The 16,395-nt window shown below is 44.8% G+C and overlaps 1 protein-coding gene across 4 annotated transcripts in view; it reads left to right on the forward strand.

Moving 5' to 3' along the window:
* LOC127577400 (RNA-binding Raly-like protein) overlaps positions 1-16,395 on the forward strand; it is a 666,428-nt gene that overhangs the window by 384,428 nt on the left and 265,605 nt on the right. For all 4 annotated transcript variants that reach the window (XM_052028581.1, XM_052028582.1, XM_052028579.1 and 1 more), the window contains exon 3: positions 9,420-9,495. In XM_052028581.1, the coding sequence (XP_051884541.1) occupies positions 9,420-9,495 (76 nt within the window). The remainder of the gene's footprint in view (positions 1-9,419; positions 9,496-16,395) is intronic.

The raw sequence follows: 16,395 nt of genomic DNA on the forward strand, positions 1-16,395 counted from the left end.
TCACGCAAAGTGGGAAGGTCCCAATGAATTATTAAACTCCTGCAGTTGGCAACCAATAAAAGAACAGTGTGGCACTGAGAGATGCAGATGACAGGAAAATGAAACATACAAGTGAATGGAGCAAACGTACTTGTGCACAGAGCGGAAAACGGGATAAAATGTCAACGCCACCGCAGACAGGATATATCTAGACAGTCTACAATGCGAGGCTTTCACAGGGAGAGCGGAAGTGTTCTTTACTGTGAGTAGTATTCTCGATATCGGAGCTTAGATTGAAAATGCACTGGGTAAGAGATTGTTGGAAGGTGGAGATTGGTTCTGGGGCCTATCACACACTCAGTAATCTGGTCAGATAGCCAAAGGTGTTTCATTCACTGAAGTAGTGCAGGATTTAGAGGATTAGTTCAACCCACGCCCATTTAACATTGAAAATTTGGTGTGATCAGTGGGAGAAACAATCAGTACAATATTATTGCATTGAAGTGGGAATCCAGACATTGCAAGCTTTGGTAAATTCTTAAACCATGTGCGGATTTTTTTTAGAAACAATGATCGGATTCAGTCCAAACTGTTAAGCACGGAGTTTGTGATTGACTTGGCTTGCCAAATTGCAACCTCGATGGAAGTAGCAGCAAAAAATGCCAAGGAGTTTCCTCTATCATTGGCATCAAACACAATGGCAGCTTGTAGCCAGAGGCAGTAGCAAAAGTTTGATTCTCAACATAAAGTCTGCATCAACTGTGCGATTGCTACAAATACTTGCTATAGATGTAATGGCAACCATTCACCTCTCATCTGTAGTTTTAAGGGGGCAGGTATTTCTGTCCGTCAAGGATGGGACATATAACAGTAGTATATAAATCCAAACTCAGTACAGTGCTAACAATGCCACCCTTCACAGAAAGGAAATTTATCCAACGGGAATGCACAGAGAGGGAGCTTGTATGACGTTGATTCAGACAGAGGAAAATGAGATATGCAATGGAAGTAGTAAAAAGCCATGGGGTAGATGATCAGCGGATTGAGAGGAAGCTAGACAGCAGCAAATTGTTTGATCGTGGATAGATAAACTTGTATAGAAAATTTGAGAAATCTTCCTTTGACTGAACATATAGTTTGTCACAAGACATACTCTAGCTGAATAACAAAGGTACCAAGGCAAATTAAATGCTTTGTATGTTATGGTGGTGAATAATTAGATTTGCCAGTAGCCTTGGGTAACTACACAGCGTTACCATCGTTTCTAGGCAAGGATTGATTAAGGAAACTGAATATCATTTGGAGAGATGTACTTGGTGTTCAAACAGATATTGCAAAGCCACGCTTGGAAACAGTAATCCGTAAATTAAGAAGAAATCCTTAGGAACAGCAATTCTGGCTACCAAACATGCATCAAGGCTGACTCCAACGCAGTACATTGCAAACTTCAACAAGTGCTATATTCACTATGACATCAGGTGGAAAAAGAGTTTGACAAATTCAAGTAAAGATGAGTCTGAGCGAATGGGAAACCCTAATTGTGGCCGCACACAGCACAAGAACAGGCCTTCCGGCTCGTGATGTTGTGTCAAACTAATTCAGCTAATAACACCTAACCCCTTCTGCCTGGCACATGGTCTATATCCCTCAATTCCTGCATATCATATGGCCTATCTAAGAGCCTCTTAAGCGCCTCTATCGTATCTGTCTCCACCACCACCCCAGACAGCACATTCCAGGCACCCACCGCTCTCTGCGTAAAAAAACTTACCCCGCACATCTCCTTTGAACTTTACCCCTCTCTCCTTAAATGCACGCCTTGTAGTATTGGACATTTCAACCCTCGGAAAAAGATACCAGCTGTCTACTCTATCTATGCCTCTCATAAACTCCTTTCAGGTCTCCCCTCAGCCTCTGACACTCCAGAGAAAACAACCCAAGTTTGTCCAACCCCTTCTCATAGCAGCTCCTTCTAATTCAAGCAGCATCCTGGTCAACCACTTCCGCACCCTTATGCGGGGTGCCTCGCACAGGTTTTGACATAGACCGTGGGAACATGATACTTAACGACACTGTTACGGCTACAAAACTAGCTGAGACAACTTAAGACTTAAAGGTATAGAATAGCAGGAGCAGGCTGTTGGCCCTTTCCGTTGCTCCACGGTTCAACAGATCAGACCTGATCTTTCACCTCAGCTCAGGTCCTTTGAGTCCCTGAATATGCTTCAGTAGTGAGTCCATGAGCTCACCCACAAAGATTGGATTGATTCACATCAGCCTCCGAATGTGGCAATGTTACAGGAGAGTATCCAAGTTATCCACTGATGGAGGATATCCAAAGTGGGGACATGGAATGGTCATCCCCAGTGTCCTGAGAGAAAGAATCATGGATGAATTATGCACAGGAATGGGAAAATGAATGCTCTTTCCAGAAGCTGTGTGTATTGCCCGGGTATTGACACAGATGTGGAAACTTTTGTGCTAATGTGTGCAGACATACAGAACAGAATGACAAAGGTCCCCCCACATATTCAGAGGTGGCCAGCATAACTTGTTCTGAGTGTTGGTGTCAATTGTTGTCAGAGCAGCTCTCCAGTCCTTGAATCAACCATCCTAAATTGAAATTCAACATGTGGGATTGCGTAGAATGTACACTGGAGGAGCCGGCACTTGTTTTTGCAACCCAAGGTATATTTTCGACAGATTGGGGAATTGAGGGCTGTGGGGAACTGGCACGGAGTAGAGATGAGGCTTGGGGGAGATCAGCCATGATCGTACTGAATGGTGGGGCAGGTTTGAGGGGCTGAGTGGCCTACTCCTGCTGTAGTTTTCTTCTGTTCCTCTGGCTGGTGTGTGCCTAGAACCAAGGACCACGGTCTCAAAATGAGGGGTGAACTATTCAGGACTGAGATGAGAAGAATTTTTTTTTTACCCAGACGTTGGTGAATCTGTGGAATCCTTGACCCAACAGGGTTATGGAGGCTCAGTCACTGAGTATTTGGGATGAAACGATATGGGGTTTGTGCAAAAGACCGGTTTGATCTTACTGAATGGGAGAGTAGGAATTAGGGGCTGAATGGCCTACTCCTACTGTAGTTAAAAAGGGTTAAGTATCTGCAAAAACCAATCAATAGAATGTATAATGGCAGTTTGCATATTAAATACTCTATCAAAGAGGGAAATCAGTTTGGAGTATTCGTGTGTAAATATGTAAATAAGTCACGTGTGCAAGTAACACAAAAGCATATAAAATAGTTACAGATTTATGCAGCACAGAAACAGGCCCTTCAGCCCAACTGGTCCATGCCGACCGAGATTCCCATCTAAGCTGGCCCCAGTTGCCCACGTTGGCCCTTATCCCTCTCAACCTTTCCTACCCGTGGACCTGCCCAAGTACCTTTCAAATGTTATTAAGGTACCTGCCTCAGCCTTGATGGCTCAGAGCTTAATGGTATCTTTCCTATAGCAGGGTGACCAAAACTGAACACAGTATTCCAAATGCAGTCTCACTAACGTCTTGTGCAACTGCGACATAACATCCCAGCTTCCGTGCTCAGTGCCCTGACTGATGAAGGCCAGTGTGCCAGATGCTGCCTTCACCACCCTGTCTACTTGTGACGCCACTTTCAGGCAGCCGTGTACCCGTGCTCCTAGGTCCCTCAGTTCTGCAGTTGTAGTATACTCTTGTTAGCAGCAGAACTGAGGGGAAGCAGTCCAACATCCCGTGTTGAGGCCGAGTCACACATGCTGAGTTGGCCATGCCCTTCACACGCCCAACCATCCCGAAACATTCCCAGCTCTGTCGCCGGAAGAGATTGCCAGGAAAAGCTTCAAGGATGCGCTGGCCCCTTGAAGGAAAGTGACCTCCCCGCTGACTCTCAGGAATCCCTGGCCAATGGTCGCTCAAAATGGAGGAGTGTCTGCGATGGTGTTAAGAACTTTGAGTCCATGCATCAGGAGCACATAAAAGCCCTGCATAAGCAGAGGAAGGAGGGCCCCATCTCACAAGCTACCCTTTCACCTCCACTTCCCTCGTCCACTTCCATGCACGTCCTGTCCCATCTGTGGAAGAGTCTGTGGGTCCTACATTTGTCTCATCGGGCACCCCACAAGACCAGAATGGAAGCAAGTCACCCTCGATCCTCTTCTCGCAGAGGGCGGTGTATCTCTGGTACTGTCTGCCCACGAGGGCTGTGGTGGTTAGATCCTTGAAGGAAACGTAAATAGATTTTTTGAAAGATCGGGGAATTGAGGGCTATTGGGAACTGGCACAGAAGAGGGCATGAGGCCTGGGTCAGAGTTGAGGGGCCGAATGGCCTTTTGTGTTCCATTTTCTGGCCTATGTGGCCAATTTTCTTGAGTTCTGATGATGCCAAGGGGCTGCCTGAGAAGAAGATTCCTGTGAAACGCTCAGCAGGTCAGGCAACATCTGCAGAGAGAGAGACAGAGTTAACGCCTCAGGTTCTGCCTGACCTTCTGTGCGTTCCCAGCATGTTCTGTTTTTGCTTTTGATTTATGGTGTCTGCAGTGTTTTGCCTTTGTAAAATTTATTTGAACTCTGATTACTAATGGCCTTTCCATAAAACATCTAATTAGCAGCAACTGATCTAATCATGAGCAAAGCTGGACAAGCCGTTGAAATGACTGGAGGATAATTACAAGTATATTTGAAGTCTCTGCTAACTGTTCTACAGTGGCGGATCTCTCATGAAGCAAAATATCGCAAATGCTGGAAATCTGAAATAAAAGCGTCAAATTCTGGAAATACTCAGCAGGTGAAGCAGCGTCTGTAGAAAGGGAAATAGAGTTAATGCCTCAGTCCCATTCCCCTGACTTTTCCACATTTCCTTTTTCCTACAAAGTTCTCTCAAGTTCTTCTCCAATTCCCATTCGAAGACACTGCTTGATTCTGCTCTCCCTTCTACAGGGAGTGAGTTCCAAACCAAAACTGCTCTCTGAATTAAAAAAAGGTTTCCTTCAGATCCCCATTGTATCTTTTTCCCAAAATTTTAAATAATTGCCTCTGGTTCTTAAACCAAGTGCTAAAGGGAACAGTTCAAAGTCAAAGTCGAGTTTATTGTCATATGCACAAGTACATGTACGTACAGGCTCAATGAAAATCTTATTTGCAAAACAGCATCATAGATACATAGCATCATATAAGCAGCATTCACGAGAAAAACATAAATTATGCAGAATTTTTACAAGAAGGAACACAATTAGAACAAAAAAAAATCCATTTTAGTGCAAAGTGATCAAAATGGTCATAGTGCTGCTAAGCTGCAGTGATTAGGGTTGTGCAGGTTGGTTCAAGAACCGAATGGTTGAAGGGAAGTAGCTGTTCCTGAACCTGGTGGTGTGGGACTTCAGGTTTCTGTACCTCCTGCCCGATGGTAGCTGCGCGAAGATGGCCTGGCCCGATGGTGGGGATCTTTGCTGATGGATGCTGCCTTATTGAGGCAGCGCCTCCTGTAGATACTCCCGATGGTGGGGAGGGAAGTGCCCGTGGGGAGGGAATTCCCCTTATAATCTTCCCTATCTAAACCAGTCATGATCATCAACTTTCTTTCTTCTAAGGAGGACTGCCCCTTTCCTACATCTAAACCAGCTAATCCCTCTGTAAATTTAATCATGTCTAGTGTTTTAGAGAAAACTGTGTATACAACGTTAGCAAAAAGTTCAGGACCTCAGAAATGAAGTTTTTTTTGCTTTAATTGCAGATTCCAGCTTTTTGATTTTATTTGTTTATATTACCAGTGAGATCTTTGGAACGTCAAGGGGCAGGTTGTAAAATATTAAGACCTGGATTCCAAGATGTTTTCACATTCATTCAGTCCATCGGTTTCACATTCAATCCAACATCAAAGCTGAAAGACCTCAGCAACTCGAGCAGCATCTGTGGAAAGAGAAACCAGTTAATGTTTTGGGTCAGGGACCCTTCTGCAGGACTGAGGGAAAAAGTGGAGGGGTGCCCGTCTACCCAGCAGTAGTCTTTGCCCGCAAGTCTTGCTTCTGGAACCTAGCATCAGAAAACTAGGGCAGATGTTAAAACCTTGGACTGGCTGCAGAGATTTACTGGAATTATAATGTAAGGCAGGACGTAGGATGTAAGCCAAGTATTCTGTCCTTGCATCAGAGAAAGTGAGGTGGAGTGTTGATTGAGACAATCAAAATCAGCATGGGCTTTGATGGAAGAAAGGGCTGTTTCCAGTGTTGGTAAACCAGGGGACATGGATTTAAGAGAAATGGAGAAAAGCCAGAGATGAATTGGGAATTCCTTTTCATACGGAGTGAGTTGTGGTCTGGAATGTGCTGCCTGAAAGTATAACAAAAGTAGATTTCATGTTTCCCTTTGAAGGGGAATTGGATATAAATGCACAAAGGAAAGACAATTGAAAGGGTGCACTGGAGGGGGAGGGGAGTTGGATATAATTGGATCGGGCAGCAAAAGATTCAAGATTCAGGATTCAAGATTTGCTTTATTGTCATTTCTCTGAGTATTTACATACACAAAAGAAGATGAAATACTGTTTCTCACCAGCTCATATCAGTGCAACAAAAAGAACAGTGATAAATATCTAAAATAGTCTAGAAAAACATCTCTAAAACAAAACTAAAAACATATCAACACCACATATTCATTTCTGTTAAAATGTGCTTATGTATTAATAAGTGCTTATTCAGCTCGAGATGAAGTTCAACATATCAGGTAACTAACTATCAAAAGCCGGCGTGGACACAAAGGGCTGAATTTTTTTAAATTTTTAAAAAATTTTTAAAAATTTTTAAAGTTTTATTTACAGCGTGGTAACAGGCCCTTCTGGCCCAATGAGTCCGCGCCGCCCATTTTAAACCCCTAATTAACCTACCCGTACGTCTTTAGAATGTGGGAGGAAACCGGAGCACCCGGCAGAAACCCACGCAGACACGCGGGGAGAACGTACAAACCCCTTACAGACAGCGACGGGAATTGAACCCCACTTGCTGACGCTGTAATAACGTCGCACTAACCGCTACGCTACCGTGCTGCCCGTTAACATTTATTTATTGGGATGGAAGTGCGCATGGTCCAACTTATGACTTAAAGGATTATTCGTCACGAGTCTGGCAAAGGATTTCACCTGTGGATCCAGGGCCCAGATTCAGCCAGAACAGTGGGACGAGAGTCTTGATTTCCTGTTAAATGACAGGATAATTCCAGATTAGTAACCCATGAGGTCCCTCTTGTCTTACCAATGTGAGACGATCTCAGGTCTTGGAATTTAGAATGAGAGGTGACCTTACTCAAACATATAAAATCCAAAGGGGGCCTGACTTGGCAGATATTGAGGTGTCTCCACCAGTGGCAGAGTCACGAACAAGGGGACAGAGCTACAATATAAGGGGCTGGTCACTTAAAACTGAGGTGCGAAAAACCTCTTCTCTCAGAGTGAAATATAGAAAACCTACGGCACAATTCAGGCCCTTCAGCCCACAAAGCTGTGCCGAGCACAGTGCAGTGAATCTCTGTAATTCTCAGCCCCCGAGGGTAGTGGAGGCTGGATATTCAAGTATATTTAAGATGGAGGTAGATAAATATTTGAAAGTTTGAGGAATTAAGGGCTCAAGGACAGCTTCTATCCTGCTGTTATAAGACTCTTGAACAGACCTCTTGTACGGTACTCTTGATCTCCCAATCTACCTCGTCAGGGCCCTTGCACCTTATTGTCTACCTGCACTGCACTTTCTCTGAAACTGTAACACTATATTCTGTATTCTGTTATTGCTTTGCCCTTTGTACTACCTCGATGTACTTATGTTTGGAATGATCTGTATGGATGGCATGCAAAACAAAGCTTTTCACTGTACCTCAATACAAAAGTAAACCAATTACCAGTTATGGGGAACTGGGGCAGAAAAGAAATTGAGGCCTGGGGTAGATGTTGAGTGACGGGGCAGGCTTGAGGGGCCAAGCCTGCTCCCCACTCCTATTTTCCTCATGCCTCGAGTGACTCCAGAGTATGCATCACCATTTTGGAACACTTCCGTGGTTTGACCAGACTTTGCATCAAGAACGTTTCCTTTATCATGTCCTTGCCCTATCATTAGATTGGGGTCATTTTTGCACTTTCCTCTGTTTACGTGTCCGGTTTGGTTGCGGACCCGCCTTTTTGAGACCTCCTGTCCAGGCAGATAAGACAGGACACCTCTGTGATGTACATGAGCTCCAGCGGTGGTCCCTGCATGAAAGCACGAACCACAGGAAAGAGAGTCACGGTCCCAGTGGTAGCAAATAATTACTTGGTAATTAATCTCCAACTAATTCTGACACAAATTACTCTTCAGTGAAGTCAAATGACATTATATGAAAGGTAATGGAATTGGTGAAATCCCATGTGATTAATCTGTTAGCTCCACCTTTGGATGCTGTCAGTTTGCAGAGTCCTTGAACTATCTAATGAGGAGAGTCAGCCAGAGTCCCCGTGCCCCACACAACCTGGGTGGATGGCGTCAGGCTCAGACCCTCCCGTTGTTGAGTGACCTGTGCGTATTCACAATCAAGGCACCCTCCCGCTTGTAGGATGGAGTCTGGTGTCAAGCAGCAGGGTAAAGCGAACTTTGCAACAGCAGCTTTCATTCCTACAATGCCTTCAATGTTGTAAATTGCCTCATGGTGCTTCAGAGAAGCCTGACCAGGCAAACATTGTCACCAAGGCACATCAAGAGATGTCAGGGTGAGAGCTTAGTTGAAAAAAGTCCCAACCTGCTCAACCTCTCTCCATAACTCAGTCCCTCCAACCGCTGCAACATCCTCGTAACATCCACATGAGAGCAGTTACTTATAAAGTAGAGGCTGTAGTCACACTTTCAGTTTAACCTTGAGCCACATTCACAAACTGTTCCAAAATCCTGGGGAACATAAAACATAGAACATAAAACACTACAGCGCAGTACAGGCCCGTCGGTCCACAATGTTGTGCCGACATTTTATCCTGCTCTGAGATCTATCTAACCCTTCCCTTCCACATAGCCCCCCATTTTTCTATCATTCATATTTGACTGCTTGCATTTTTGGGATGTGGCAATTTATTATCCAAACTTATTTGCCCTTGAAACAAGTGGCTTTTGAGGCCATTTCAGTGGCCATTTTGAGTCTTCCACATGGGGTAGATTTGGAGTCAAGTATAGGCAGACTCCCTCCCTTGTAGGATCTTTTGGGTCTTTCAATCAGTAGTTTTCATGATCAATTCTAATTACTTCTGGATTAATAACTGAATTTATATTCCAGAGTTGCCACAGTGGGATTTGAACTCACATCTCTGGATTTTTTTCATGCAGGCCTCTGGACTACTAGTTTCATAATTTACCCAATTCACTACCACCGCAGAGAAAGCAGGAGGATTTACATATGCATGCAAATAATGAGTCACATTTTGCCTCTTGTTTGTGCGTTCTTGCAGATATAAACATGGCTGGGGAACCCAAACCATATCGACCCAAAGCAGGACAGAAACGACCCATCAGCGCGTTGTATGGGTGAGTACAACACGAAATGTAAACCTTGCATCGCAGTGCACCGGCAGAGGCTTGGTTTGAGTCTGTCTCGGGAGCAATGCTGCCTTCTCTTATAACCAGAGTAAGGTTTCTGGTGGTCAGTGCAACATTCTTGATTCCCAACTATTAACAGAGCAAATTGATTTATCATTACCGTGGCAACCAGTTAGAGGGTAGGTAGAGGGGGAAGAAAAAGAGTTTTAAACAAACAAAGAAAAGTATGAAAAATGAGCTCTGTGCTGCAGGAAGATAATTTATGAACCACGATTAGTTTCTAAATTGCTTTCTCAGGTGGAGTACACTCCACATGTAGCCAGCTCATGAAAGCATTCATTTAAAAGAGAAAGGATCAGCATGTTTGTCTTTATCTATATTTACCACCTTCCCACTTAAAGCAGGGACCTGCAGTTCTCAAAGCCTCTGTCCGCTTGGATGGAACTGAGGCGTATTTATTATCATCTTGTAATCTTTGTATTAGAAAGGAAAATTACAATTGAAAAAATAACAGCGTCATGCTGCTTGCATTTTGCATCCTGTTTTATATTCCAATTCAAGCTGCCGCTCGTCAAGTTGCTGCACGCTTCGAAGTTTTGCTTTATTCCCAAGCCACAGAACCTGGGGATGAGCACAGTCGGTTGTGTGGAGGCAGTGAAGAAGCGGAGATTTGGCGGCTGAGGTTAAGGGGTGATTTGACAGAGCTGTTCGAAATGCTGGAGTGTTTTGGGAGGTGAAAGCAGACTTGCATTTAAACAGCACTTCCTATGCCCCATTCTGAATGCTGCTTTTACCAGTTAGGTATTGTTCTGTGTGAAATATGCACATGGCAAGATCCCACAAATGATCATGCAATTATGACTAGTTTATCTGTTTTTTAGTGATGTTGATTTGGGGATAATTATAGACCAGGATCTGGGGCATTATTTCTGGCTGTTTTTCAGAGTAGGGAATGAGATCCTTTAATTAATGTGAGAGTGTAGAGGGTCCTTACTCTAATCAGGGTCAGTTTAGCCCATCGTTTAGGGAGTATTGGGATCTCCAGGCTTATATTGCTAAAGTTGTCACTCTGGTTTTGAGCAGTAATGTGCCTTGGGCATAACCCTCAAATCTCTGTGACAACAGGCACTACAGTGACGACACTCTTGATGTCTCCAGCGTTTCTGCAAGTGCTAACACTCTGCTTGTGACTGACTTGAACTGTAGTGAATATTCATGAGCAGAACTTTGGATCCTGTCACTCCGATCTTATTGGTGTCTCGAGGAATGTGGTTGAACTGGAGAAAAGTTCAAACCAAGTCAAGTCGAGCTTATTATCATGTGCACAGGTACAGTGAGGTGCAAGTAGAATGTAAAACTTGCTTGCAGCAACATCACAGGCATGTAGGTACAGACAACACACAGAACATCAATTATATATAAATCATACTGGATAGTAAAGAGGAACAAAAAGACTCTGCAAAACAAGACAATGCAAAAAACCACAATCAGAGACAAATCCATAGTGGTGTAAGAGGTGGTCTGTAGTGTAAGAGGTGGTCTGTAGTGTAAGAGGTGGTCTGTAGGGTAAGAGGTGGTCTGTAGTGTAAGAGGTGGTCTGTAGGGTAAGAGGTGGTCTGTAGTGTAAGAGGTGGTCTGTAAGGTAAGAGGTGGTCTGCAGTGTAAGAGGTGGTCGTAGTGTAAGAGGTGGTCTGTAGGGTAAGAGGTGGTCTGCAGTGTAAGAGGTGTAATGTGTAAGGGGTGGTCTGTAGGGTAATAGGTGGTCTGCAGTGTAAGAGGTGGTCTGCAGTGTAAGAGGTGGTCTGTAGGGTAAGAGGTGGTCTGCAGTGTAAGAGGTGGTCTGTAGTGTAAGAGGTGGCCTGTAGTGTAAGAGGTGGTCTGCAGTGTAAGAGGTGGTCTGTAGTATAAGAAGTGGTCTGTATGTTAGAGCTTCTGTAGTGTAAGAGGTGGTCTGTAGGGTAAGAGGTGGTCTGTAGGGTAAGAGGTGTCTGTAATGTAAGAGGTGGTCTGCAGTGCTCCTTCCTGCATTTGGTTCATGATAAACTTGTGGTGCTTGGACATGACAATCATGTCTCATTCCTGCTCCCCCGACCTGGAACAACTGGTGGTTAAATGCCAACAGTTTTACCGACTCAAGCTTCCTCCGCCGTCATCCTGACTGCAGTCTACATCCCGCCTCAGGCAGATGTCAAGCTAGCACATGGGGAATTGAGTGCTGTGATCAACAAGCATGAAACAGCGTACCCTGACGCCGGGGACTTCAACCAGACAAGCTTGAAGACAAGAGACGGCAGATGCTGGGATCTGGAGCAACTCACAAGATGCTGGAGGAACTCAGCGGGTCAGGCAGCATCCGTGGAGGGAAATGGACAGTTGACCTATTTCTCGACCCAAAATGTCGACTGTCCATTTCTCTTCATGGATGCTGCCTGACCCGCTGAGATCCTCCAGATATCTTGTGTGAAGCTTGAAGAAGTCTCTGCTTCACTGCCGTCGGCACGTCTTCTTCAACACTAGAGGACCAAAGTTCTAGTGATTACAGGTCTGACAGTGAACGTGGTTGTGGGAGTGAAATGAGGCAACGAGCAGTGAGCACTTCACACAAAGTGCATTGTATTAAAGTACCTTCACTTGAGATTTTCCATTAGGTAAAGCAGATGCCACAATTTCACACTAACTTGCCAATATCTGTTTTGTAAACCATTGTTATTGCCACTATATAGGGATAGGCCATTCAGCCCACTGGCCAGTACCAGCTCCGGGAGAACAATCCCATCAGTTCCATTCCCTCTCTCCTTATTTCCCACTACCGCTTCAACTTACTGTCTCCCACTCATGTCCATCACCTCCTCTTTGATTCATTTTGCCGAGAATTCACACTGAGTGCCAGTTTACAGTGGCTAGTAAACCTGCCAGCACACCTTTGGGAACCGGAGCGCCCGGAGGAAACCCACAGGGGTCACAGGGAGAAGGAGCAAACTCCATAGAGACAGCACCGGAGGTCAGAGTCGGATGCCGGTCCCGGGAGCTGCGAGGCAGCGGTGCTGCAGAGAATTATGAACCTTTCTTTCTTCCCTCCTAAAGTAACCGTAATTTCTAAACTAAATCTGGGGACGGACGGACGGGCACAACAAAAGAAATGGGCTCACCAGCACTAACGTAATGGCAAGACGAAGCTCAGTTATTGGCTGAATCTCTCCGATGAGTATAGCTGTTTCAGAACTTTCTAAAAGGATGGAACGAAGATTGTTCTGACAACGAGATGGCCTTGCAATCCTGTGCTTGGATTTTTCTGTTACCCACAGGCTGCTCAAGACAGGAATTACCCTCTTGTCCTGGAACATTGTTTCCAGGAGCACAAAGAGTCAGTTCGGCCGCTATTCCATTGGTGTGTGTGTGACTGAGACTTCTCTGGAATGCCTGGTCATCCCATGTCCCACAAGCTGCAATGGCTGGCAAAGTCGCAGGGTCAGTTGTCACATTCGCATGCTCCTTCTACAGTCGCTCCACTGTGAGACAAATAAGAAACATCAGCCCTTGCTTCTCTTTCCTTTAGTCGCACCACTTGTTCTGCAGACGTGATGTATTTTAAGCAGGACCCTCTTGGAAAAAGTCAGCAGGGGCCTCTGACACATGTGGAAAATGGGCAAGGCTCAGGTTCTGATTGGGAATCTTCTCACTGTATCCTAGTTCTCTCAGTGACTCACTGCGTGAACTGTTTTCCACTGTTATCCATGACTTGCTGTAGCTCTCATTCTCACCTATTATTTGCGCCAGTTCCCACTGTAACCTGTTATTTGCACTTGTTCCCTCTATAACCTGTTACAGGTCCTCCCCAGCTTACGAACACCCAACTTATGTACAGCCTGTACATCCGAATGAGCATTTGGGAGACCGGCGGGTTAGATTTGACGCTGCTGCAGGGCTGCTGGCATCTTCTGCTGGATGGGAACTGTTCACAGTCCCATTTCCAACTTGCAAACTGTTTGGGCTACGAACAGTTCTCAGGAATGGAATCCTGTCGTAAGCTGTATTTGCATGAGTTCTCACTGTAATCTGTCATTTGCACCAATCCCCTTGGTTACCGGTTATTTGCACTAGTTCCCACTGTAACCTGTCATTTACACTAGTTTTTACTGTAACCTTTTTATTTGCACTAGTTTTCAATGCAACCACAAAGCCCAGCTATGGAATTTTTTTAACATACTTCCTGAATCAGAACTGACACAAGAATCAATAAGACACCTTTGAAGTGCAAGTAATGTTTATTATTCCAAAATCTAAAAGCTGAAGAAAATCTGAAGTACAAGCAGAAATGTCAGAACCACTCAGCAGGTCAGCCAGCGTCTGTCGAGAGAGAAGCAGATTTGGGAGTTTATTCCTTGGAACGTAGGAGGTTGAGGGGTGACCTTATTAAGGTATATAAAATCATGAGGGGTATAGATAGGGTGAATGCACATAGTATTTTTTCCCAGGGAAGGGGAACTGAAAACTAGAGGGCATAGGTTTAAGGGGAGAGGCAGAAGATTTAAGAGGGTCCTGAGGACCAATTCTTCATGCAGAGGGTGGTGTATATGTGGAACGAGAAGCCAGAGGAAATGGTTGGGGCAGGTGCAATAACAATATTTAAAAGACATTTGGGTAAGAGGGGTTTCAAGGGATAAGGGCCAAACACAGGTGAATGGGATTAGCTTGGTGGGCACCATGGTTGGCATGGACAAGTTGAGCCCCAAAGGGCCTGTATCAGTGCTGATTCTATGACTCTCGTGCTTGCAGGTTGACCACCCTGTGTCACAACAGAAACCCATTTAATGATCCAATTCTACATACTTTCCCCCACCATCTTGCTGAATTACTTTATTGAGAGGTGGTCAAAATCAAATTCAAGTCAATGCAGCCATTAGCTTGTGACTGTAATAGCTGTGAATGGACGCTGTGGTGCAGTAGTTACGTCACTGCCTTGGATTAAGGAGGGAGACATCAGCCACGACTGCAGATCCTGCTGGCCATCCGGTGACTCGAGGTAATACGAGTGTGTGGCGTCGACTGGAAGAGGACAGGAGAGGACCTGCTAGTGACTCCATCAACCTCTTGCTGATACTGACCAGGTTCAGACATAGAGATTATTTTGATGGGAGCCATGGATATATAGTCCAGGAACATTTATAGTTGGTAGATTTTCAGCCCTTTGAAGAATTTCTGTTTGTCTGATCCTTGCCTCTTTTGTGCCCCTGATTTCCTTTGCTCAGCTATTGGCTGCCGAGCGTTCAGCTGTCTGGACCCTCAGCAGGAGATACCCTTTCCTGAGTCTCTCCACTTCTCCTCCTCTCTCATAAGCCCCTCAATGCTTACCTCTGATCCAAGTTTGCCCACCTTTCCTCGTATCATCTTGTGAGACCTCATGTTGATATTGATAACCATCTTCTGATCAGATCCCCCGACTATGTTAAAAGGGCTGTATAAATGGGAGTTGTGTTCTGTTGTTGTTTGAGGGCTGATGATCAACTACAATGCTCATTGTATGTTTTCAAGAATGTCAAAAGCAAAACTATTCTGAAAAGAAATCTGTTCAACTTGACCACGTGTGTTAGTTCACAACGTCAATCATCCAAGCCATTGTAGGGGCTGAGTCTCTCTCTCTTTCTCTCTCTCTTTTCATCTCTTCTCACTCTTGCTCTCTTGTCATTTTTTTCTCTCTCCCTTTTCTCATTCTCTCGCCCGCTCTTCTTTCAAGCTCTCTTCTCTCTCTCCTTCTCAGGTGGCTCAACTGTCCGTTGTTTAATTATCACGTCAGTATGGCCAAGGTGGTTTTTTATTATTAATAGATGAGTCACATTTGCATTTTGCTTGTCCTTCAACACCTTTCGGAGTGAAGTAAGTAAGGGAGCCATATGCCATACACATAGCCTGTGCATCCATCCCAGTCACCAGATAGATGTGGTACTGTTATCTTTATCTTGAGGCTTATGTCTTCTGCTGTTGTGCTGGTTTCTCTCCAGTAACTGGCATCCAATCTGCAGCATGCTTACGATGCACATAAGGCAATCGACACGAAGACATAACTGAACTGCAGAGCACACAGATGTGTCTAAAACTGTAGTAGATGCATGTAGATTGCTAGGTATTAATCAGTGTGAATTATAGAAAGGATAATTTTCAGGTGATCGGAGGAAGATATAAGGGGGATGTTAGAGAAAAGTTTTTTTACACAGAGAGTGGTGGGTGCGTGGAACGCACTGCCGGCGGAGGTTGTGGGGGCAGATACATTAGGGACATTGAAGAGACTCTTAGATAGACACATGAATGATAGAGGAATGGGGGGGCTATGTGGGAGGGAAGGGTTAGGTAGATCTTAGAGCAGGATAAAATGTCAGCACAACATCGTGGGCCGAAGGCCCTGTACTGTGCTGTTATGTTCTATGATGGATCAATGCATATCTAACCTGGATGAAACGCCATGCAAGGATAAATCCGTTACCAAATCAATTGTTACCAAATGATATTTTACAGATTCTCCTCAGGCCAATTTACATCTTTTTTTTTAATTCATTATCGTTAAATCTTCTCCCCAACCCCGCCAGTGTCCGGACTTGCTGGTTACAGGTTCACAGATACCAGGCAGTCCCATCCACCCTTCCACCTTGCACAGCCCAAGTCGACACAATGCATCTTGGCAGTAGTGTTGTCTGCCCTGGTCGGCCAATATTGTGACGTGACCTTTAGCCTCCAACCATCCTTGACGCCCACACTCCTCCTGTTAATCACAGTGTGCTGTCTTCTCACATCAGTTGGAAACTTTACAGATTTTGCTCCCTTGACCTGTGATTCTTGCCTTTTTACCTCATCCAATCTTTTCCTGAATAATAATTTGTTCAAGGAATCTTTTAT

Source organism: Pristis pectinata, chromosome 13 (genome assembly GCF_009764475.1).
Source record: "Pristis pectinata isolate sPriPec2 chromosome 13, sPriPec2.1.pri, whole genome shotgun sequence".
Classification (NCBI taxonomy): domain Eukaryota; kingdom Metazoa; phylum Chordata; class Chondrichthyes; order Rhinopristiformes; family Pristidae; genus Pristis; species Pristis pectinata.